Genomic DNA, 16,936 nt, shown 5'->3' on the forward strand with positions numbered 1-16,936 from the left:
GAAAACTGTAAATGAGATGAAAGAAACCTACATGGTTTAAAGAAACCTATATCCTAGTACACGCTAGGATAGGGCTCTCAAACTGTTCAATTGCCAAGCAGCCGCAGACCTGTAGTCTTGACTAGCACGCAGTGGTACCAGTGTAACTCAACCAAGTTTGACTATGGTGCAATTGGTCTACCCAGTTCAAGGACCCCAAGTTCAAGCCCCGTGCTTGAACACGTGACAGCTATAAAGGCACGTCCTTTCTTTGTAGACAGACCAAAGGGACATGTGGCTGCAAATTCTCTGCTGTCCCTTCCCCTTTTTAGCTAGTTCGTGCTGGGCAAATACAACATGGCAGAAACCTAAGGCCAGGTTGTAAGCTTTGCAGCTTCCGCCCAGACCTCTTGGAACACTGACTCAGGGACATTAAAAGGCCTTATGACTCAGGATATCTTGCCAGAGAAGCCATGCAGAGACAGTGGTTGACAACCCAATGGAGTTCTGCCTTCCAGATGTCCCACCATGACCCCAGACATGTGAGCAAAAGGCCTATAGGACCAAGGAGCTGTCAGGTGCTGACTGACTGGTTACCAACCAACCTCACTCACTGGCGCAAGAAGCTTTGCCCGGGGAGCCCAGCTCTAATTCCTGGCCCACAGAACTTTAAGATACAACAAAAGTTTGTTCTGAGGTAGTTCTGTTACATCACTGAGGTAAATAGCAAATAGTTCCCTGACTGAAACCACTCTACAGATCACTTGGCACTGAACTACGACACAGGAGATTGCAAACAACTGACCCATCCCCAAAATCATTTTGGAAATATTTTTTTAATCCTTTTATTATTCTTTTTTAACAAACGGCCCCAGGGATAGGGGACCAGGGGAGGGGAGAGGAGGGGAAGCAAGGCCCCAGCCCCGCAACCCCTCCCCACCCGCCCCTTTCCCCCTTATATATTTATAATCTATATACAAGCCCCGGGCGGGGGGGTGGGGGGGTGGGGGGGTGGGCAAAGGGCACTCCCTCAGCGGGGTGGGGGCAATCCAGGCTCCTTGTCCCCTCGGGACCCAGGCTCCTCTGCCCTTCGGGATGGCCCTTCTCGGGAAGGTGGCCCCGTCCGCTCCCAAGGCTTCGGCGTCCAGCGCAGGGCATCTGGTGGGGAGGCCTGGGGGACGGGTACATGTGGAAGAGTTAAGTCAAACAGGGAGGTCGGGGATGAAAGGACAGGAACTCAGGTGGTGACTTTTTTAAATTAAGACTTGAGACCACAGGGGTTTCTCCTTCACCTGCTGGTAGAGGTCGATGCGCTGGGTGCGGAAGACTCCGCTGTAGGTGGAAGGTGGGGCCTTGAGACGGGAGTTAAGGCCAGAGAAAGACCTGAAGGAGGAATGAATTTGAGGCAACCTTAAAACCTGCCCCTGGTCCCCAAAGAAAGTAAGTCCTTGGGGATGGATAGGCAGTCTGCATCCCCATTCCCTTCTCTTGCCTTCCAGCTGGAGGAGTACGTGATGACCCAGGTCCCCCAAGGTGGTTGTTCAGTTTTCGATAATCGTGGAACGGCTTTAGTTCTACTGGGTGCAGCTGAAGGACAAAAAATTCATGAGCATCCTGCCTCTCAACCCTTTTATCTCGAGATGCTAAATCCTTACCCCTAACTCTTGGGGTTCCCTAGCACTTCAGTTCCTGTACCTTACCTCTGCTCGCCCCAAGCTAGGGCCGAAGGGCCTGGCAGGTGAAGGCAGCACCCGAGTAGGAGCAGGTGGGGGCCGCACAGCCAGACTGGGGGGCTGCAGAGCAGGGCCCACAGGTAACAGAGAAAGGGGGGGTGGGGCAGGAGGTGGCGCTGGTGGCAGGGAGCCAAAGTTCACCACAGGCAGCTGAGAGTCCACCATGGGTAGAAGCATCTGTAACGAGAAACATGGGAGTGTGTGTTGGGGCAGGGAGGAATGTCAGAAAACCAGGGAGAGAGTCCAACCAGGTAACAGAAAAAGCTAGAAGTTGGAGGAGAACAGAACAAAGGGGAACTGGGAAGATAAAAGGTACCTGCTGGGCAGGGGCCCCTGAGGGGAGGAAGCCACTTTGGCCACCAGGTTGCAGAGGAGGGGAATAGAAATCTGAAGGGGATGGCAGATCCTGTCGCACCTGTTGGGGAACAGGGAGGAATAAGTCAACTCCCCCAAAAGCATTCTTCACCCTACCCCTAACTCCCTAAGCCCAGCACACCCCCACCTCTTCTTACCTGAAGCAGGGGTGGGTCTGGCAAAGGGCTAGGGCAGAAAGCTGGAGAGTAGAGGAAGGAAGGTGGAGGGTAGAGAACTCCTCCAGCTGGCAACTTCCCCAGCTCTGTTGCTTGCAGTGGGGAGAAATCCAGAAACTGGCCCTTGACAGCTACCCCAGAGAGCAGTGCCGAGGGTGGGGCTGGGCCTGGGGGGAGGTACAGGGGCTGTGATCTGAAAAGAAAGTGGGGCAAGGGAGAGGAAAGGCATCAGGAAACCAGAGTCATTTACTCCTTTAGTCTGAGCAGTACTGTTAAGTCCACTAGCCGCCGGGTACCCTAGAAATGTATTCCCCTTCCCTCTTCCCCTGAAACACAGTTCCATTTCCTTCTGAGATCCTCAGAGATCTAGTCTTACCTGTAAGGGTGCAATGAGGGTGTCCCAGGGCGGAAACCTCCATTGTTGGGATGTAGCTGAGAGTCTATGGCTCCCCCTGAAACCTGCAGGAGAGCAAGTGTGGAATAGCTCCAGTTTTCCTGGTCAAGAAAAGCTCACTCATCCCACCCACTACAGCAAAAGCAGGGAGAAAAGTGAAATGACAAAAAAAAAAAAAGTGTTAAAAACTACAAATTGGAAAGGTTTGATATTAGGAGACTACAGGCAGAAAGGGGTCTTGGGATAGGAAGTAGGACCTACTTGAGAACTGGGAGGCCCAGGGCTGCCATAGAAGACCTCAGGGTACAAGCGTTGGCCTGAGGAGCTGGTCTCTGGGCCACAGTGCCCAGAATCCAGGTTCTTGGATTGTGGCTCAGCTGAGGCAGAAGCACTGGGGAGCAGCTCCCAGTCTCGGGCTATGGGAATGGCCTGGGAAGGAGAAGCCTTGTCAAGGGGGCTATCTGGGCAACGTGGATGCCCAAGTCACTCCCAGACGCCTTCTCCAGAAGTCTAAGGTCTTTCCCCAAAACCTCACTCTCCCACTTACCTCAGTGACTGATACCGTTAGCTCCTTCTCTGCTTTTAAACTGTCTCCCACCACTAGGCACAAGTCCGAGTCCTGTGATCATGAGGCAGGAGAGATTGTCCCATGATTCAGACATGTGTCCCCCACATCCCACTTCTAGTCCACCCAACCCAAGACACCCAGATCTAGCCTACACAGACCTTGTCACTGGTACCAAACTGGACTGGAGGACCAGGTCGATGGGATGGCCGGAGGGAGCCAGGCTCTGGGCCTCGGTCTGTACGCTGCAATCGTTCTGTGCCAATGGGCCCAGGGGGCAGAGGCTGCTCCCGGGGCAGCTCCTGGGTAGGGCAACACAGTGAAGTAGGGTTGGGGAAAGGAAAAGGAAGCCCCAACCAGCACACACAGGCAGAGGCAAGGGGAGACAAAAATAAGGCCAAAGTCAAAGTCCCAGAAACATTCTTCTTATCCTTTCTTGGTCGTTTACCTTTCTGTCCCCATCGTGCGGGGCAGGTGGCCGTCTCCTAGGAGGTTCAGAGGGTTCAGAGCCAGGTGGACCCTCGCCAGGAACAGCATTCAGGGGGGAGGGGCCTCCAGACCGCTTGGGGGGCCCCTCTGCTGCCCCCTTGAGTCCTCCATCAGGGGAACTTCGCTGGCTGCAGGGACCTGATGACACCTGAGAATCCCCACTCAGGTCCACCCCACTGTCAGACTGACTCATCTGAGAGGAGTGGAGAAGGATTTAGGTCAGAGTAGAAAGCACCCCAATACCTGACTGTGGTACAAAGACAAACTACAGGAAGTAAGTAGGCCGCTACGTGATGCAACAGCCCCACACACTCATTCCAGAATAGGTGAAGTACGACCAGTGCTCAATAACATCCAAGCTCAGACACTCCTTCCCACCCTCACTTACCTCCGTGCCAGCCACATCCTCAAAAGGACTCAGGGGTTCCATCCAAGGCTCCATGGAGCCAGGCTGGTAACTCTTCCGGCTAGTGGCTGGGAGGAGCACCAACACAACAGGAGTGAGAGAAGATGGCTCTGCGGCCCGCCTCACTCTCTAAGCCCTCTAACACAGTCCTTTCCTTCTGCTCAGCTCAACTCACCAGTGTGTATACGATTCCAGAGGTGAGGAGTCAGGGCCTCTGTTCCTGCATCTCTGGACTCTCCCTGAGGGCCCGGGCCCTCGGGTTTGGGGCCCAAGAATCCAGAGCTATGAGAAGGTGGCAAAGATTCCTAAAGGTGAGAGAGGCCAAAAGCAAAACATGAATGAGGTGGCAACTGAGGAATGTAAGCACCTGAGACAGAGTGCCCCACTTGTGGGGAAAAAAGGAGACGTGGGAGATAAACAGCGACTAACACTGAGAACTTGGGGGTGAAAACACAATGACAGAAATAGGAAAGAGTGAAGAAAACATAAGTGAAAACCTTTGAAAGTGAGAGCAGTGAAACATCACCTCAAGCCCCATCCCTCACCTCCTGCAGCAGCTCCGGTTTTCTGGGAGGCCGCTCTCGCCGTTTGGGGGGGAAGGGATTAACCCCGGCAGAGTCCCGGGGAGTCCCGCCCACCCCCCTGACCATCGGCCCTGGCTCCTCCAAGTGGGGGTCTGGGGAAAAGGGGAAATCCATCAGCATGTCTTGCTCTATCACTGAACCGAGCTTTTCCCTCTGTACTCCACCACCCAACCCTTCCACCCTCAGTGTAGACACTCAGCATCAGGGCTCCCAGGCCAGATTCTTCCCCCTTCAGCACCTGGCCTTCTCTGGGGATGGAGACATTTGCACCCTCAGCCCCTCCAGCTTACCCGAATTGACGTCATTGCTGTTGGCCCTCTGAGGGTCATACCGGGTTGGGGGCCGAGGGGAGGGGCCTTGGGGGGTTTGGGGAGGCCCAGGCTTGGGCCTTGGGTGGCCCCCTGGTGCAGCTGCACTTCCTTGGCGGCTGCTGAGCTGGGCCAGAGCCTGTTGGATGCCAGCAGGGTTGCTGTGGATAACTTGGTCCAGGCGGAAGACAGCAGAACTGCTGGGGGGTGGGGGAGGCAGAGGGAGCCCTGGGGGACGCTCCTCTGGAGGACGGCTGAAGAAAACAGAGCATCCGTTCCAGTACGCACAGAATTGTCACATCTTCCCTACAAGTTAAATCTCCTCTACCTCTCCACCTTCAACCAGTCCTCTGCGCTAAAATCCAGGTGTTTCTGAGCACTTTCCCCCACCCCCCCACACCATGCGGCTTGTGGGATTCTCGGCTCCCCAACCAGGGATAGAACCCAGGCTCCAGAAGTGAAAGCGCCGAGTCCTAACCACTGGAGGACCAGGGAATTCCCCATTTCTGAGCACTTCCAAGAAATTCTACTCGTAAAGGTCTTTCGAGGGGGAAGCAAGGAATATGGGTGGTGTTCCCAACGCTGTCAACTGCTTTCCAGCTACTTTAACTAGACTTGGATAACCTAGTGCACCTAAGAGCTTACCCTGCGCCCTTGGATCTCACACTCCACACCACCCAACCACACCTTTCCCCCAGGTTTTCTCCCCTCCCCCAACTTTTTAACCCTAAGAATAAACTTAATCACCTGTCTGTACCCACCTTCGGTTCTTGGGAGAGGGCCAGCTCCTCTTGTCCCCTCGCCCTGGGCCGGTCCTCCCTCCAGGACCCCCGCCTCCTCCTCCACTGCTGCCGCCACCACTGCCAGACTTGCTGCTTGGGCCTGGGCGCCGGTTCTGCCTTTCCATGCCTGGCCGCTGACTCGAGAAGCTCCGCTTGCTCAAATCTTTGGCTCTCTGGCTCAGCTCTCCACGGGACATGGCTGAAATGCCTGGTCCAGCTCCACCTCCACTGCCCCCGGGAGTCCCCACAGCTTTGGGGGTTAGCAGTGCTGCCGGCGGAGCCTCCTTGTCCCCCCGGCGCTCACTGGCAAAATCACTGCTCTCTGAGGCGGTCTCCCATTCCTCATTGGCTTGGTCTGAGTTCTGGTTTGACAGATCGGGAGACTTAGCAGCCGCCCGGCGAGGTGGTGGGGGCACTGCTACCGTTGTGAGGGCCTCCTCCGGCCCAGGAGTGGAGACTGGAAGGGCAAGGGAAGAGGGCTTGCCCTCGGTCCCCCTGGCAGCGTTCTCCCGTTCCTGTTTCAGTCTCCGGAAACGAGGCGGTTTGTCCTGCTGCTGAGCCCTCCCATGTCGCCTCCTTCTGGGCCGCTCTCCGTCTTCCACACCCATGCCTACGTTGCTGCCTCCATTGCTGCCTCCTCGGGCCATGGGGGACAGGGGCCCTGGGATCAGCTTCTCTTTCAAAGGCTCCTTACTTGGAGGCAAAGGACCTGTTGGAGGCTTCTTTGGAGCCAGAGACTTGGTGGGGGGGCTCCAGCCTGGGCAAATGGGGGGAGGGGGCCGCCCTCCCCCTCGACCCCGGCGTGATGGCACCCCTCTGGGAGTGAAGACTCGTCCACCTCTGGCTGTGGAAAAGCGGGCTGGGGCTGGTGAAGGGGGTGCTCCTGATGGTGGGGGAGCAAGAGGGACCTGCGTAAGTACTCCTTCCTTGGGTGTCGGGGCCTCCTTGTCTGAGGGGGCCAGATCACTCTCATGGGTCTCGCTGCCTGTCTCTGAACCCCGCTGCCGGCGCCGCTTGGGGATTTCTTCATACTCTGAACCCTCACTCCGTGTCTCGCTGGCAGTGCGGCCTCGAGGAGCAGGAGGATGGGTTGGTCCCCCTGCCCCACCTGCACGCCCATCATCTCCTCGGAATTCCCGGTAACTACGGAACTCTCGGCTTCGGGCTCCCCGCCCCCGTCCCCCATAGGTGCCCCGAAAACCCCTCCCCCTGGCAAAATACTCCCCTCGGCCCCGACCCCGGCAAGAGGGAGGACCCACTCTCTCATAGGAATAGTCCCTCCGAAGCCTTGGGGCAGGGGAAAGAGTCCCACTGGGTGGGGCCTCCTTGGGGCCACCTATCTTCCCCTTCGCCGTCTTCAACGGGTCTGGCTTTGGAACCTTGGGGGTTTCATCTCCCTGTTCGAGGGGCTTGGGGGGCAGATCTTCGACTTTTGCAGGCAGGGGGGGTTTCTTGATAGGCCCAGCGCGGCGGGGAGGGGCCCCTGGCTCCTCTGGAGGGATTCCACGACGACTGCTGCCTGGACGAGGGCCCCAGCGGGTCTCAGTGCGGCTCTCTCTGCGAGGTGGCGGGGGGCCTTGGCCTCCGATTCCACGGACAGGCTTTCGACCTGCTTCTGGCCCAGTCAGCTGTGGAGTCTCCTCCTTGGGGGTTTCCTTTTTGGGTGGTGGAGCTTGTATCTTGGCTGCCTCATCATTGCCTGGGGGCCAGGGGAGTGGACGGGGCCCTGGGGGAGTTGGCTCCTCCAGAGGGAAGCGAGGGATTGGGGGCCCAGGGCCTCCATTCTCAGGAAAGCCTGGATAACTGGCCAGATAGGGTGGTGGGGGAGGTACTGGAGGGGTCTCGCTCCTGAAAAGGGAGACAGAAAAGAATGGAAATTAAGTATCTTAAGACGAGGAAAACGAACTAGATGGGGAAAGAGAACACTTTATTATGACACAGATACTCCTTTCACATTTACTCCTAACACTTCACCGATAACCCAAAGTACCTTTTCTCCTAGCCTAGATATTTTCACTGGAAACCCACGCATTTCTCTACTCAGACTCACCTCATCCCCTTCTCATCCTCGTCAGCAGCCTGGCGCAGTGGTGAGGTAAGTGGGCGGGGGTCAGCAGGTGTGGTGGTGAAGACATCTCCTACCCAGGCCAACTTTGGATCCACTGGTGGGGTGCCACGATCCCGTAAGAGGGGGGGTGCATGGCGCTCAAATGGCTCTGAGCTTGAGCCTCCACTGTCTGAGCGCTCCCGGGGAACTAGGCCTGAGGAAACAAAACAGTATGAGAAAAAACACCCTTTTTTATGTTATAAGCCCTCCAGCCCAAAAAGCATCTCCCCAGTTAATCCTCCATGTCAGCCCAGTCAAGGCCTCCATCTCCTGGGCCTTGCTCACGCTCCTGAAACAGTTATCCACTAAGCTTCCCTACAGATGAATCCAATTAATCCCCCCACCCAGTTAAATCCCAGTTAAAGAAGGACCACTGTTTCATTTTTGCAACAAAGAGGTGTCTCAGCAGTGCTAGGCTCCCCTCTTAATTGGTGGTCCTTCATCCCCGCACCAAGATGCTGATACCCACTTCCCAGGACTAAGGGGTCCACCACCCCCTCCCTCTTCTTACCAGAGGGATGCACACCAGGAGGATAGAAGTCCAGAGGGGGCCGGCCCTGAAGGAGCCGGGGGTCCACGTAAGGAGGAATCATCATCCAGCGGGGATCGAAGTTCATAGGGGGCATGGGTGGGGGCCGGCCCAGAGCACCTGGGTACAGGGCCTTGGGGGGGGGTGGCGGAGCCTGTGGAGCTGGCACAGCCCCCAGGGTCGCAGGCTGCGGTGGTGATGGGGGCACCGGGGCAGGCGGGGCGGAGCCCTGGTGCTGCTGCTGCCACTGCTGCTGCTGCTGCTTCAAGAGCTGCTCCTGGGGAGAGACAAAAGGGGATGAGAGAGGCATCAAAGGCCCCAAACAAAGAAACGAACTAACAAAACAAGAACCGAAAACCCGCGAGCGCAACAGATACCTGGACTAGACGGAAACTAGGGGGACACAAAGCAAAGAGAACTGGTAGAGGGATCCAGAAAGTAACTCATGGATAGGATAAATGCAAGGAAAGCAGCCCTTAAGAAGGGAAGGAACTTAGTTTTACCTGCTGCTGCCGCTGGAAACGAGGAGGCAACGATTTCTGATACTTGGGGTAGCCCAAGCCTTGGCTGGGGGGCTGCCGGGTAGGACCAACCCCATCACCCTTGGGCTCCACCTTTGGGGCTGGGGGAGTGGGAGGAGAAGGAACCTCCTCTGGTGGTTCAGGACCCTCTTTTGAGGGCAGTTGGGGTTCCACTGCATTAAAGAAAACACACTCATCAACGTGGTCTAGTCCCCCAGTAGACATTCCATGAACACCCCCGTAATTTCAGCTCTCACCTCTAGCTCCCCCACTAAAGGTTCCATGAACACCCCCGTAATTTCAGCTCTCACCTCTAGCTCCCCCACTAAAGGTTAAGACCATCCCATTTAAAACCCATGAAAACTTCGTGGTCTCTCAAAAGCCAGCAGTGGTGGCATTAACTTCCCAAGAGATCATCAAAAGTAACAGACACTTGCTTCAGCCTTGCTCCACTCTAGGCCTACCGGAAGTGGCTTCAGGTCACTGCTTACTCAGGAATTCAAGTAACAAAAGCTTTCCCCCTCGGATGTCCATACAAGCAAAAGGATCCTTTTCGCCCCTACCACCGAGAGCCCAATAAACCGAAACCACTGCCTTCCAGTCCCGACTCACCCCCTCACCACCTGCGCCCTCAAGCCCGAGCAGCTGAGAGACGTGGCACCTGGTGGTGCCCGTCGCCGCCTCCATACCTGGGCTGGCTTCGAAGCTGCCACTGCTGGTGCTGCTGGTGCCGCCACCACCACTCACCACGGCGGGAGCTGGAGCCACACCTGCAGTCGGGGTGGACTGGGCAGGAGAGGCCTGTGCCGGCTCTTCCGGTTCTTTTTCGGGTGTCGGGACTGGCGCCGGTGGAGGAGCTGGAGGTGTGGGGAGTTCTTTGGGGGCCGCAGGTGGTGGAGCGGGGACAGGAGGGGCAGCAGGTGGTACAGTAGGTTCCGATTTGAGCCGCTTGTCAGGTGCCCCAAACTTCTCATCGAGTCGCTTGAGTTTCTCGGCACAGGCTGCCCTGCGTTCCTCCTGCATGCGCCGTTCCTCCTCCTCTCGCCGTCGCCGGGCTCGCTCCACAGCCAGGGAGATTTCTGACGAAGACTGCTTTCGCCGCTGCCGCCAAGCCTCATCCTCATCTTCGGGTGCTGGGGGCTTGCAGGGAGGGCCCCCGCGATCCTGTCAGTGGGCAGACCCAGCAGGGCCAAAGGTATCAGTCATTATGTTTCTCATGATCTCTTCCACAGACTGATCAACTGTCTCTAGCTGCAGGTGCAAAGACCAGGCCTTGGGGTTGATGGCCTCTCAGGGTAGGGACAAACTCATCATCCTAGTCTTGCTTCCTCTCTTTCAGAGACCCAAACACCCAGGTCTCCTTGTTTTACCTAACTGGCGTCCCAGTTTCTCTTTTCACCCAGACTCGCCTAACACTGACGATTTTCCAAACCTTCCCAGAGATGCTCCACAGCTCTACACTTCCTGCAGCCCATTTTCGGTCCTCCCTCCAGCTTCCTCTTATTACTACTGCTTCAATTACTCAGCTGAAACTAATCTCCCATGACTGACCCTCTCAACCCCTCATTGTAGACACTCACTGGGTAGTCCCCAGGGGGGCCCCAGTTCCCGGTGGGGCCCCGGTGAGGTGGGGGTGGGGGAGGCTTTGGGGCAGGAGGCCCCGGCTCTGTCTCTGGAGGCCGAGAGGTCTCTGCCCAGGCCGTCTTGGGAGGGGGTGGTTCGCTGCCGGGGGAGTTGCCCTTTTTGCCATCTGCTTCAGGGGGCCGTTCCTCACCAGCAGCTGACTGGGACTCCTTGCTGTGAGCAGACCAACAGTGGAATTAAAATCAGCTGCAACCCAACTCCTTTAAGAGTATATTACCATGAGAGGAACGGAGCCCCCTCCTCTCCCCAGAGGGCCCGAACTCACTGGCCCTCAGCTCCCTCCTCATCAGAGTCTCGCCCATCTTCCTCATCACTGAACTTGAGCTTCTCAGTGTAGTCGACCTCCTCGTGGGCCCCTGAGGAGAACAGTGAAGAGTGGTAACCCAAGCATTCTGCTCTCCAATCTCATATTTTCTGGAACACAGGAACTACGTGATAGGATGTACTACTAATGCCAACTGCCCTTCTCCCACTGACATCCAGATCCCCACCATGACTCTCATTCTCACTCTTAGTTCTCTACCAGGACTTGGCTTTCCTCAACATATCTCCCCTACCTTTCAGTGTCTGCTTTTCTCCCACACAACCCGTTTTCTTAAGATTTTTTTTTTTTTGACGTGGACCATTTTTAAAGTCTTTATTGAATTTGTTACAATATTGCTTCTGGTTTTTTTGTTTGTTTGTTTTGCAGTACGCGGGCTTCTCACTGTTGTGGCCTCTCCCGTTGCGGAGCACAGGCTCCAGACGCACAGGCTCAGCGGCCATGGCTCACGGGCCTAGCCGCTCTGCGGCATGTGGGATCCTCCCAGACCGGGGCACGAACCTGTGTCCCCTGCATCGGCAGGCGGACTCTCAACCACTGCGCCACCAGGGAAGCCCTGCTTCTGTTTTATGTTTTGGTTTTTGGCTGCGAGGCATGTGGGATCTTAGCTCCCCGACCAGGGATCGAACCTGCACCCCCTGCATTGGAAGGTGAAGTCTTAACCACTGGGCTACCAAAGAAGTCCTGTATAACCCGTTTTTTCCTCATCAGATTTTGCTTTTTAAAACTAAAATACTTGGGAATTCCCTGGCGGTCCAGTGGTTAGGACTCCACACTTTCTCTGCCGAGGGCCTGGGTCCAATCCCTGGTAGGGGAATTAAGATCTCATAACTTGTGCAGTGCAGCCAAAAACCAAACCAAACCAAAAACCAAAAACAAAACAAACAAAAAGGGCTTCCCTGGTGGCACAGTGGTTGAGAGTCCATCTGCCAATGCTGGGGACACGGGTTTGTGCCCCAGTCCGGGAAGATCCCACATGCCGCGGAGCGGCTGGGCCCGTGGGCCATGGCTGCTGAGCCTGCGCGTCCGGAGCCTGTGCTCCGCAGCGGGAGAGGCCACAGCAGTGAGAGGCCCACGTACCGCAAACAAACAAACAAACAAACAAAACCCAAACCAAAACCAAACCAAAACAAAAATACTTGGTCCTTAGTATCCACTCACCTGCCCAACCATCATCATTCTCCTGGTCCAACTGATCAAACTCTTTGAGATTATCTTCTTTAAGAATGGAAGGCCGACCCACAGGTTCTACAGGGCGCATTGGTGGCCCTGAACCTCGGGGGCCTGCCACACGGGGGAAACGGCTGTGTATGAAAAAGCAAACAGGAGAAGAGGTTAAGACGGCATGTTGTATAATCACATACAAGACTGAGCCTCCTGGCTAGAAAACCATTTCCTCCCCAACAGGCTTCCCCTGTCCCCAACCACAAACCCAGACCTAGATTACTCACCCGGGCCCATCAGGAGTGGGGTATCGGTAAGGCCCCTGGGGTCCATAGGGCGGAGGAAACGGGAGATATGGGGGATACATCTGCAAAAGGGCCCAAGAGTAGCCGCTCAGAGGGACAGTCAAATAGCCTACCAGCTCCCTAAACCCATTATCCTCCCACCCTCACTATATGTCACAGGCCCCTGCTTTCTATGTGTCCCCTCCAAAGACTAAGCCCTAATTCCTAACTCTCTTAACTTCCAGCACAACCAATCCCAAACAAGATATCCAAACTCACGAAAGGCGGCATCATTCCGCGGTAGGGAGGGAACTGGGGTGGGCCTGCAGGCTGCAGCCCACCCCGGGGATCATGGCCATGATGAAGTTTGGAGTCCGGGCCCTCCAGCTCATCAGGGCCACGCCCACCTCCGTCCCTCCAAGTTGTAGAATCTGTATTTTGGAAAAGGCAGAGCGAACATAGCTGAAAATGATGGGGAGAAAGATGAATAAGCTAGCACCTAACTCTGAGACGGAATAAGGTAATGTCCTGGCCAAAAGGTAACCACTCATTCACTCACTAATGGCGGCCACTCACTTTGGGGGCGGAGGCTTGGTCCGGGCCCAGACGACTGTTCGGCAGACTCCCTTTCCTTGGCAGCCTTGTCCTGGTCGCCAGCCGCCTGCAGGGTCGGAAATTCCTCTCGAGAGAATCGTGACAGTAGGCTTGATGCCCTTCCACCTGTTGGTGTTGAGGTGCAAAAGTAGGAGACACAAGTACATCTACTGAGGACGCACCATGAAAGTGGAAGGGTCTGATAGGTAGCAGATCCAGTTCTGCCTCCAAACTCACCCCCTACGTATTACGTGTTCATTCCCCAAGAAACAAGGTCAGTTTTGGGACATCCTCCTCACCTTCAGTTAATTCTGAGACAAACTTGCTCATGTGTGTCCCATGAAACTGAATATGGGATCCAAAATTTAGCCAAAGAGGAACGGGGAGGCACAGTGGAGGTACAGTACAGGACTCCTGCCTACTATGGTGCCCAAAGAGACCTCCCCAAACAGCCCTGCACTCACCATCTCCATGTGCTCCATGGGTGACACTGGCTTGTGCCCAGGACTTTACCCCGCTTGGAACCGAAGGAGTGTTCTGGGGAAGCAGAGATAATAAATGGTGACGTGGATAAGAAGCTACAAGCCATTCTTGCCCCTGCCCCTTAAATAACATCCAGTTCTTCAGATACCTCGGGGGCTGCTGGGGGTCGTTTCGGTTGGTTGGAGGCAGGCGTCTGTGAAGCCGGCAGTGGCTGCGATTCCGGCGGCTGAGCGGTTGAGGCATCGGAACTGAGGGGATGGTAGGATGAGAAGGTTAGAGTCTGAGATGGCTCCGGCTCCACTGCTTCTCCAACTGGTGGAGGACAGGAACTGAACCCAGGTCTACTCCCTACTTTTAACAAGTATTAGGGCAAAATACCATAAGCTCGTCACCCTGCACAGGCTGTCCTCTATTCTTCAAGCTTTCTTTACATCTGACAGAAAGCTAAAGGTACCATTCATTAGTCATCTGACAGGAGTCCTACAATAGGCAGGACAGAGTCTTCCCTGTTTGTCTCTGACTCTCATGTGGCCAGGCTAGACCAAGCCCCCATTCATCCTGAAGTTCAAAGTTAAAATACTCATAACTCTAAGTCCCCCAGGTCTCTGTCTACCTCTTGGGGTCGGACTGCTCCTGTTTGCTTGCCCATCCTGTTCCGTCTTTCGGCACTAGTGAGACGTTGGGGTCATTGCCTTTGTTCTCGGCTTTCAGGCTTGGAAGGTTGGCTGGGGGTGGCATACGCCGAGCAATGGCAACTTTCCCGAGACTCTGCAGGCCATGGCGAGGGGCAACTGGAGAAAAGGTGGAGAGAGAGTGAAAATGCTTTATATAGCAGATCTGACAGCATCCTACCCTAGGTCCCATTTTGACATCCTCAATATCTTCTCTTAGAAACCAAACTTCTCCTAGAAACCTTCCCTCCCTTTCCCCTAGGCAACCTCCAAAATTCTATCAGGAAGGAAGGCTGAGATGCTTTACATTCAATACTTCTATGTGGGATGGCTGATCTTGAGCCTGCAGGGAGCAAGCTGGCCCCAGACTTCTCCAAGTCCACATTTCTTTGCCTCCAATTCTTACGTGTCCAAAGATGGGAAACCACAGACACGCCTTTGTAGGAGGGTACTGGTGTTCACCCAAAGCGCAACATCCCCATGGGACCCAAGATAAAATTAGAAAGTCTCTAGTGTTTCTCTAACCTTTGGATGTATGTACCATAGTTGTTTCCCTTCGAAGAGCTCTGAAATATGTGCCCCATTCATGCCCAGCCTCCTATAATTAGGAACATCATTGCAGGACCCTCACCAGCGGGTTTCTGGATCTCTAAGGACTTGCCCTTATATGTATCAAACAGGTTGAGCGAGGAATACTTTTTTCCATCCTTCCCCTTGGCAGTCGGCCCCGAGCGATCGGACATTGCGCTGGAAGCTCATTGAGTACGTTGGGTCCTGCAGGCACCTCCCCCAAAACGTGCCGGAGCCTGTGGGCCAGATACCAAGTGTTTCAGTCTCTGCTCCATTTAGAGACTCCAACAGAAGCTTAGACCCGTAGGCTCCCTTTTATTCTCATCAGGGCCCAGATATGTGGCCCTCTAGTGTCTCTTCCTCCAGCCTATTCAAACACCCCAGTCCCTTTAAGCAATCATTATCTACTTAGCTCCCCACGCAGCCCAAATGCCATGTACCCTCTTTCCCCCAGACACCTCTTGCTAAGGAAACCCAAATAAAAATCCAGTATCTTCCTAATACAAACACTCTCCCCTTTGTACCAGTCTATATACAGTGTAGCGGCCTCTTCATTATGCCCACAAGTAATAATCTCTCTCCACCAAAATCATTTCAGAGACCTACAATAAAAAAGGGCAAGTCCAAGCTCCTGAGAAAACCAGAAAGACGCATACGGCTCCATCATGTAAGGAACAGAGCTTTAGGTCCCCTACTTATTAGATATCAGCTTCCTGTGCGCCAGGTTCTATTCCCAGCCGCCTCACTCCCATCGGGGAGGTTTGCAGGAAGGTATGCCGGAGTTTAAGGATTTTATGAGCTTGCTCAGCCAGGCTGGGGGGCTGGTGCCAGAGAATTCCTGAGGGAACAAATGGGGCTCTACATACTCCCAAGCTATAGAACCAAGTATTTGGGATAGCCTGCCTTTTCCTACACTTGCCCCCAACCCAGCTCCTGGAAAAAATTTTGTCTGCAGATGAAATACTGGTGGGCTCTGGTTTACCCTATGTAGATGTGAGAAAAACAAAGCATTATGGACCCACCTCAAGCATACCATGTAACCATGGGGCCGAGGCCGGAACCAACTTCATTTTCCTACCCCCAGTAAAAACACCCATTGGCAGTCATTTCTTTCCCTAATACCCCTTGCTCCCCAAGCCGGCCAAACTCTCCAACATCGGTCAGTTCCTGGGTGACAAGGCATTCGTTTATAGAGAATGGTGTAAAGGAAAGAGATGGGAGTTGGTGAGACATCCAGACAGGACCAGGATGATAACCCAAATCAAGAACTTTAAGACAGGTTAGATGAGGATTGCTTTTAAGGTGTTTAAGGAGGCCAGTCTTTGAAAATAAATTTATGAAGGAAAAGAGGACAGAAGAATAGTGAAGAAACTAAAACTAATAGAAGAGAATTAATACGAAAGCAGGTGGGAAATAATACACGTAAGCGGGAATGGTAGGAAAAGGATGCAGACCAAAGTAAGGGAGCGACGTCAAGAGACCCAGGAGAAAGGGCGGGGTTGGGATAGAAAGGAGATAAGAAAGGAAACATGAAAAAAGCAGAGAAGAAATTGAAGAACGTAGAAAGCACAGATGCGGGATAAAAGCAGGGCTCCAGAGTGGGAGTGACTAGACGCGAAGTGGGGCATCAAGAAGGGGGAACCTTAGCGCTGGATGATGGGAGGGGTCCACTATGGAGGAAGGGAGACTCTTGGAAAAGAGGACAGTCAGGCGCGGCCCACCCTAGAGCGGCGGCAGGGAAGGGGACCATAAATACGGGTGAAAGGCCAGGAGCGCAACGGGGGACGGGGGGGGTTACGGCCCAGGAGTGGGGGGTCGCCCCATGAAGCCATAAGGTGAGTGGGTAAGGGCAGGCCATAGACTCAGAGAAGGGCTGGAAGTGCGGGTCCCAGGATGGGAGTATCGGAGGGGGAGGGGCAGGCAGGCCCGGCAGCAGGAGGACAAAATGGCGGCGGCTAATAGCAGCTTCTCCTCCCGGCCCGCCACCGCCGCTGCTGCCGCTGCCACCGCTGCTCCCGCGCCGGAAAAGGGCGTTAGCATTCGGCTCGCCCAGACTCACCTGGCCGGGTGCGCGGGGGTCCGGGACCGGGGCCTACGGGCTCCCCGGGGTGGGATGGCGGTGGGGCGGGGGCGGATGGCGGCGGATGGCGCCGGGTTCGGCTCCTCCCGTCTCCCTCGCTCACTCCGCGGCTGGGCCCCGACTAACGGCCCATCCGGGCAACCGCCACCCCCGGGAGCGCCCCCCCCGCCGCCTCCCTCCGCGCATAGACACGCCCC

General features: G+C 55.1%; 1 protein-coding gene across 1 annotated transcript; it reads right to left on the reverse strand.

The window, feature by feature from the left end:
* Positions 1 to 796: 796 nt before the first annotated feature.
* On the reverse strand, positions 797 to 16,883 carry PRRC2A (proline rich coiled-coil 2A). The gene is made up of 31 exons (XM_082637339.1): positions 16,719 to 16,883; positions 14,721 to 14,895; positions 14,032 to 14,209; positions 13,567 to 13,666; positions 13,400 to 13,472; positions 12,918 to 13,061; positions 12,621 to 12,772; positions 12,345 to 12,424; positions 12,055 to 12,197; positions 10,837 to 10,927; positions 10,508 to 10,724; positions 9,617 to 10,091; positions 8,910 to 9,100; positions 8,389 to 8,683; positions 7,821 to 8,031; positions 5,750 to 7,618; positions 4,971 to 5,242; positions 4,642 to 4,772; positions 4,272 to 4,401; positions 4,079 to 4,164; positions 3,650 to 3,883; positions 3,363 to 3,503; positions 3,184 to 3,255; positions 2,898 to 3,065; positions 2,619 to 2,701; positions 2,225 to 2,435; positions 2,029 to 2,127; positions 1,680 to 1,889; positions 1,472 to 1,566; positions 1,272 to 1,362; positions 797 to 1,150 (listed from the first exon to the last, which is right to left on the reverse strand). The coding sequence occupies exons 2-31, from the start codon at positions 14,830 to 14,832 to the stop codon at positions 1,010 to 1,012; spliced, it is 6,495 nt and encodes a 2,164-aa protein (XP_082493465.1). The 5' UTR covers positions 14,833 to 14,895; positions 16,719 to 16,883; the 3' UTR covers positions 797 to 1,009.
* Between the last annotated feature and the right edge of the window lie 53 nt (positions 16,884 to 16,936).

The sequence above is a fragment of the Mesoplodon mirus genome (genome assembly GCF_964341445.2).
Source record: "Mesoplodon mirus genome assembly, chromosome: 12".
NCBI classification, from domain to species: Eukaryota; Metazoa; Chordata; class Mammalia; order Artiodactyla; family Ziphiidae; genus Mesoplodon; species Mesoplodon mirus.

Bases quoted from the DNA above. Each gene is read 5' to 3' on its own strand.
- PRRC2A (XM_082637339.1), bottom strand. From the start codon at position 14,832: ATGTCCGATCGCTCGGGGCCGACTGCCAAGGGGAAGGATGGAAAAAAG. The intron at 8,684-8,909 runs GTAAAACTAAGT...GTCTCTCCCCAG, and splicing joins GTTTCCAGCGGCAGCAGCAG to GAGCAGCTCTTGAAGCAGCA. The intron at 5,243-5,749 runs GTGGGTACAGAC...TGTTTTCTTCAG, and splicing joins CCCTCTCCCAAGAACCGAAG to CCGTCCTCCAGAGGAGCGTC.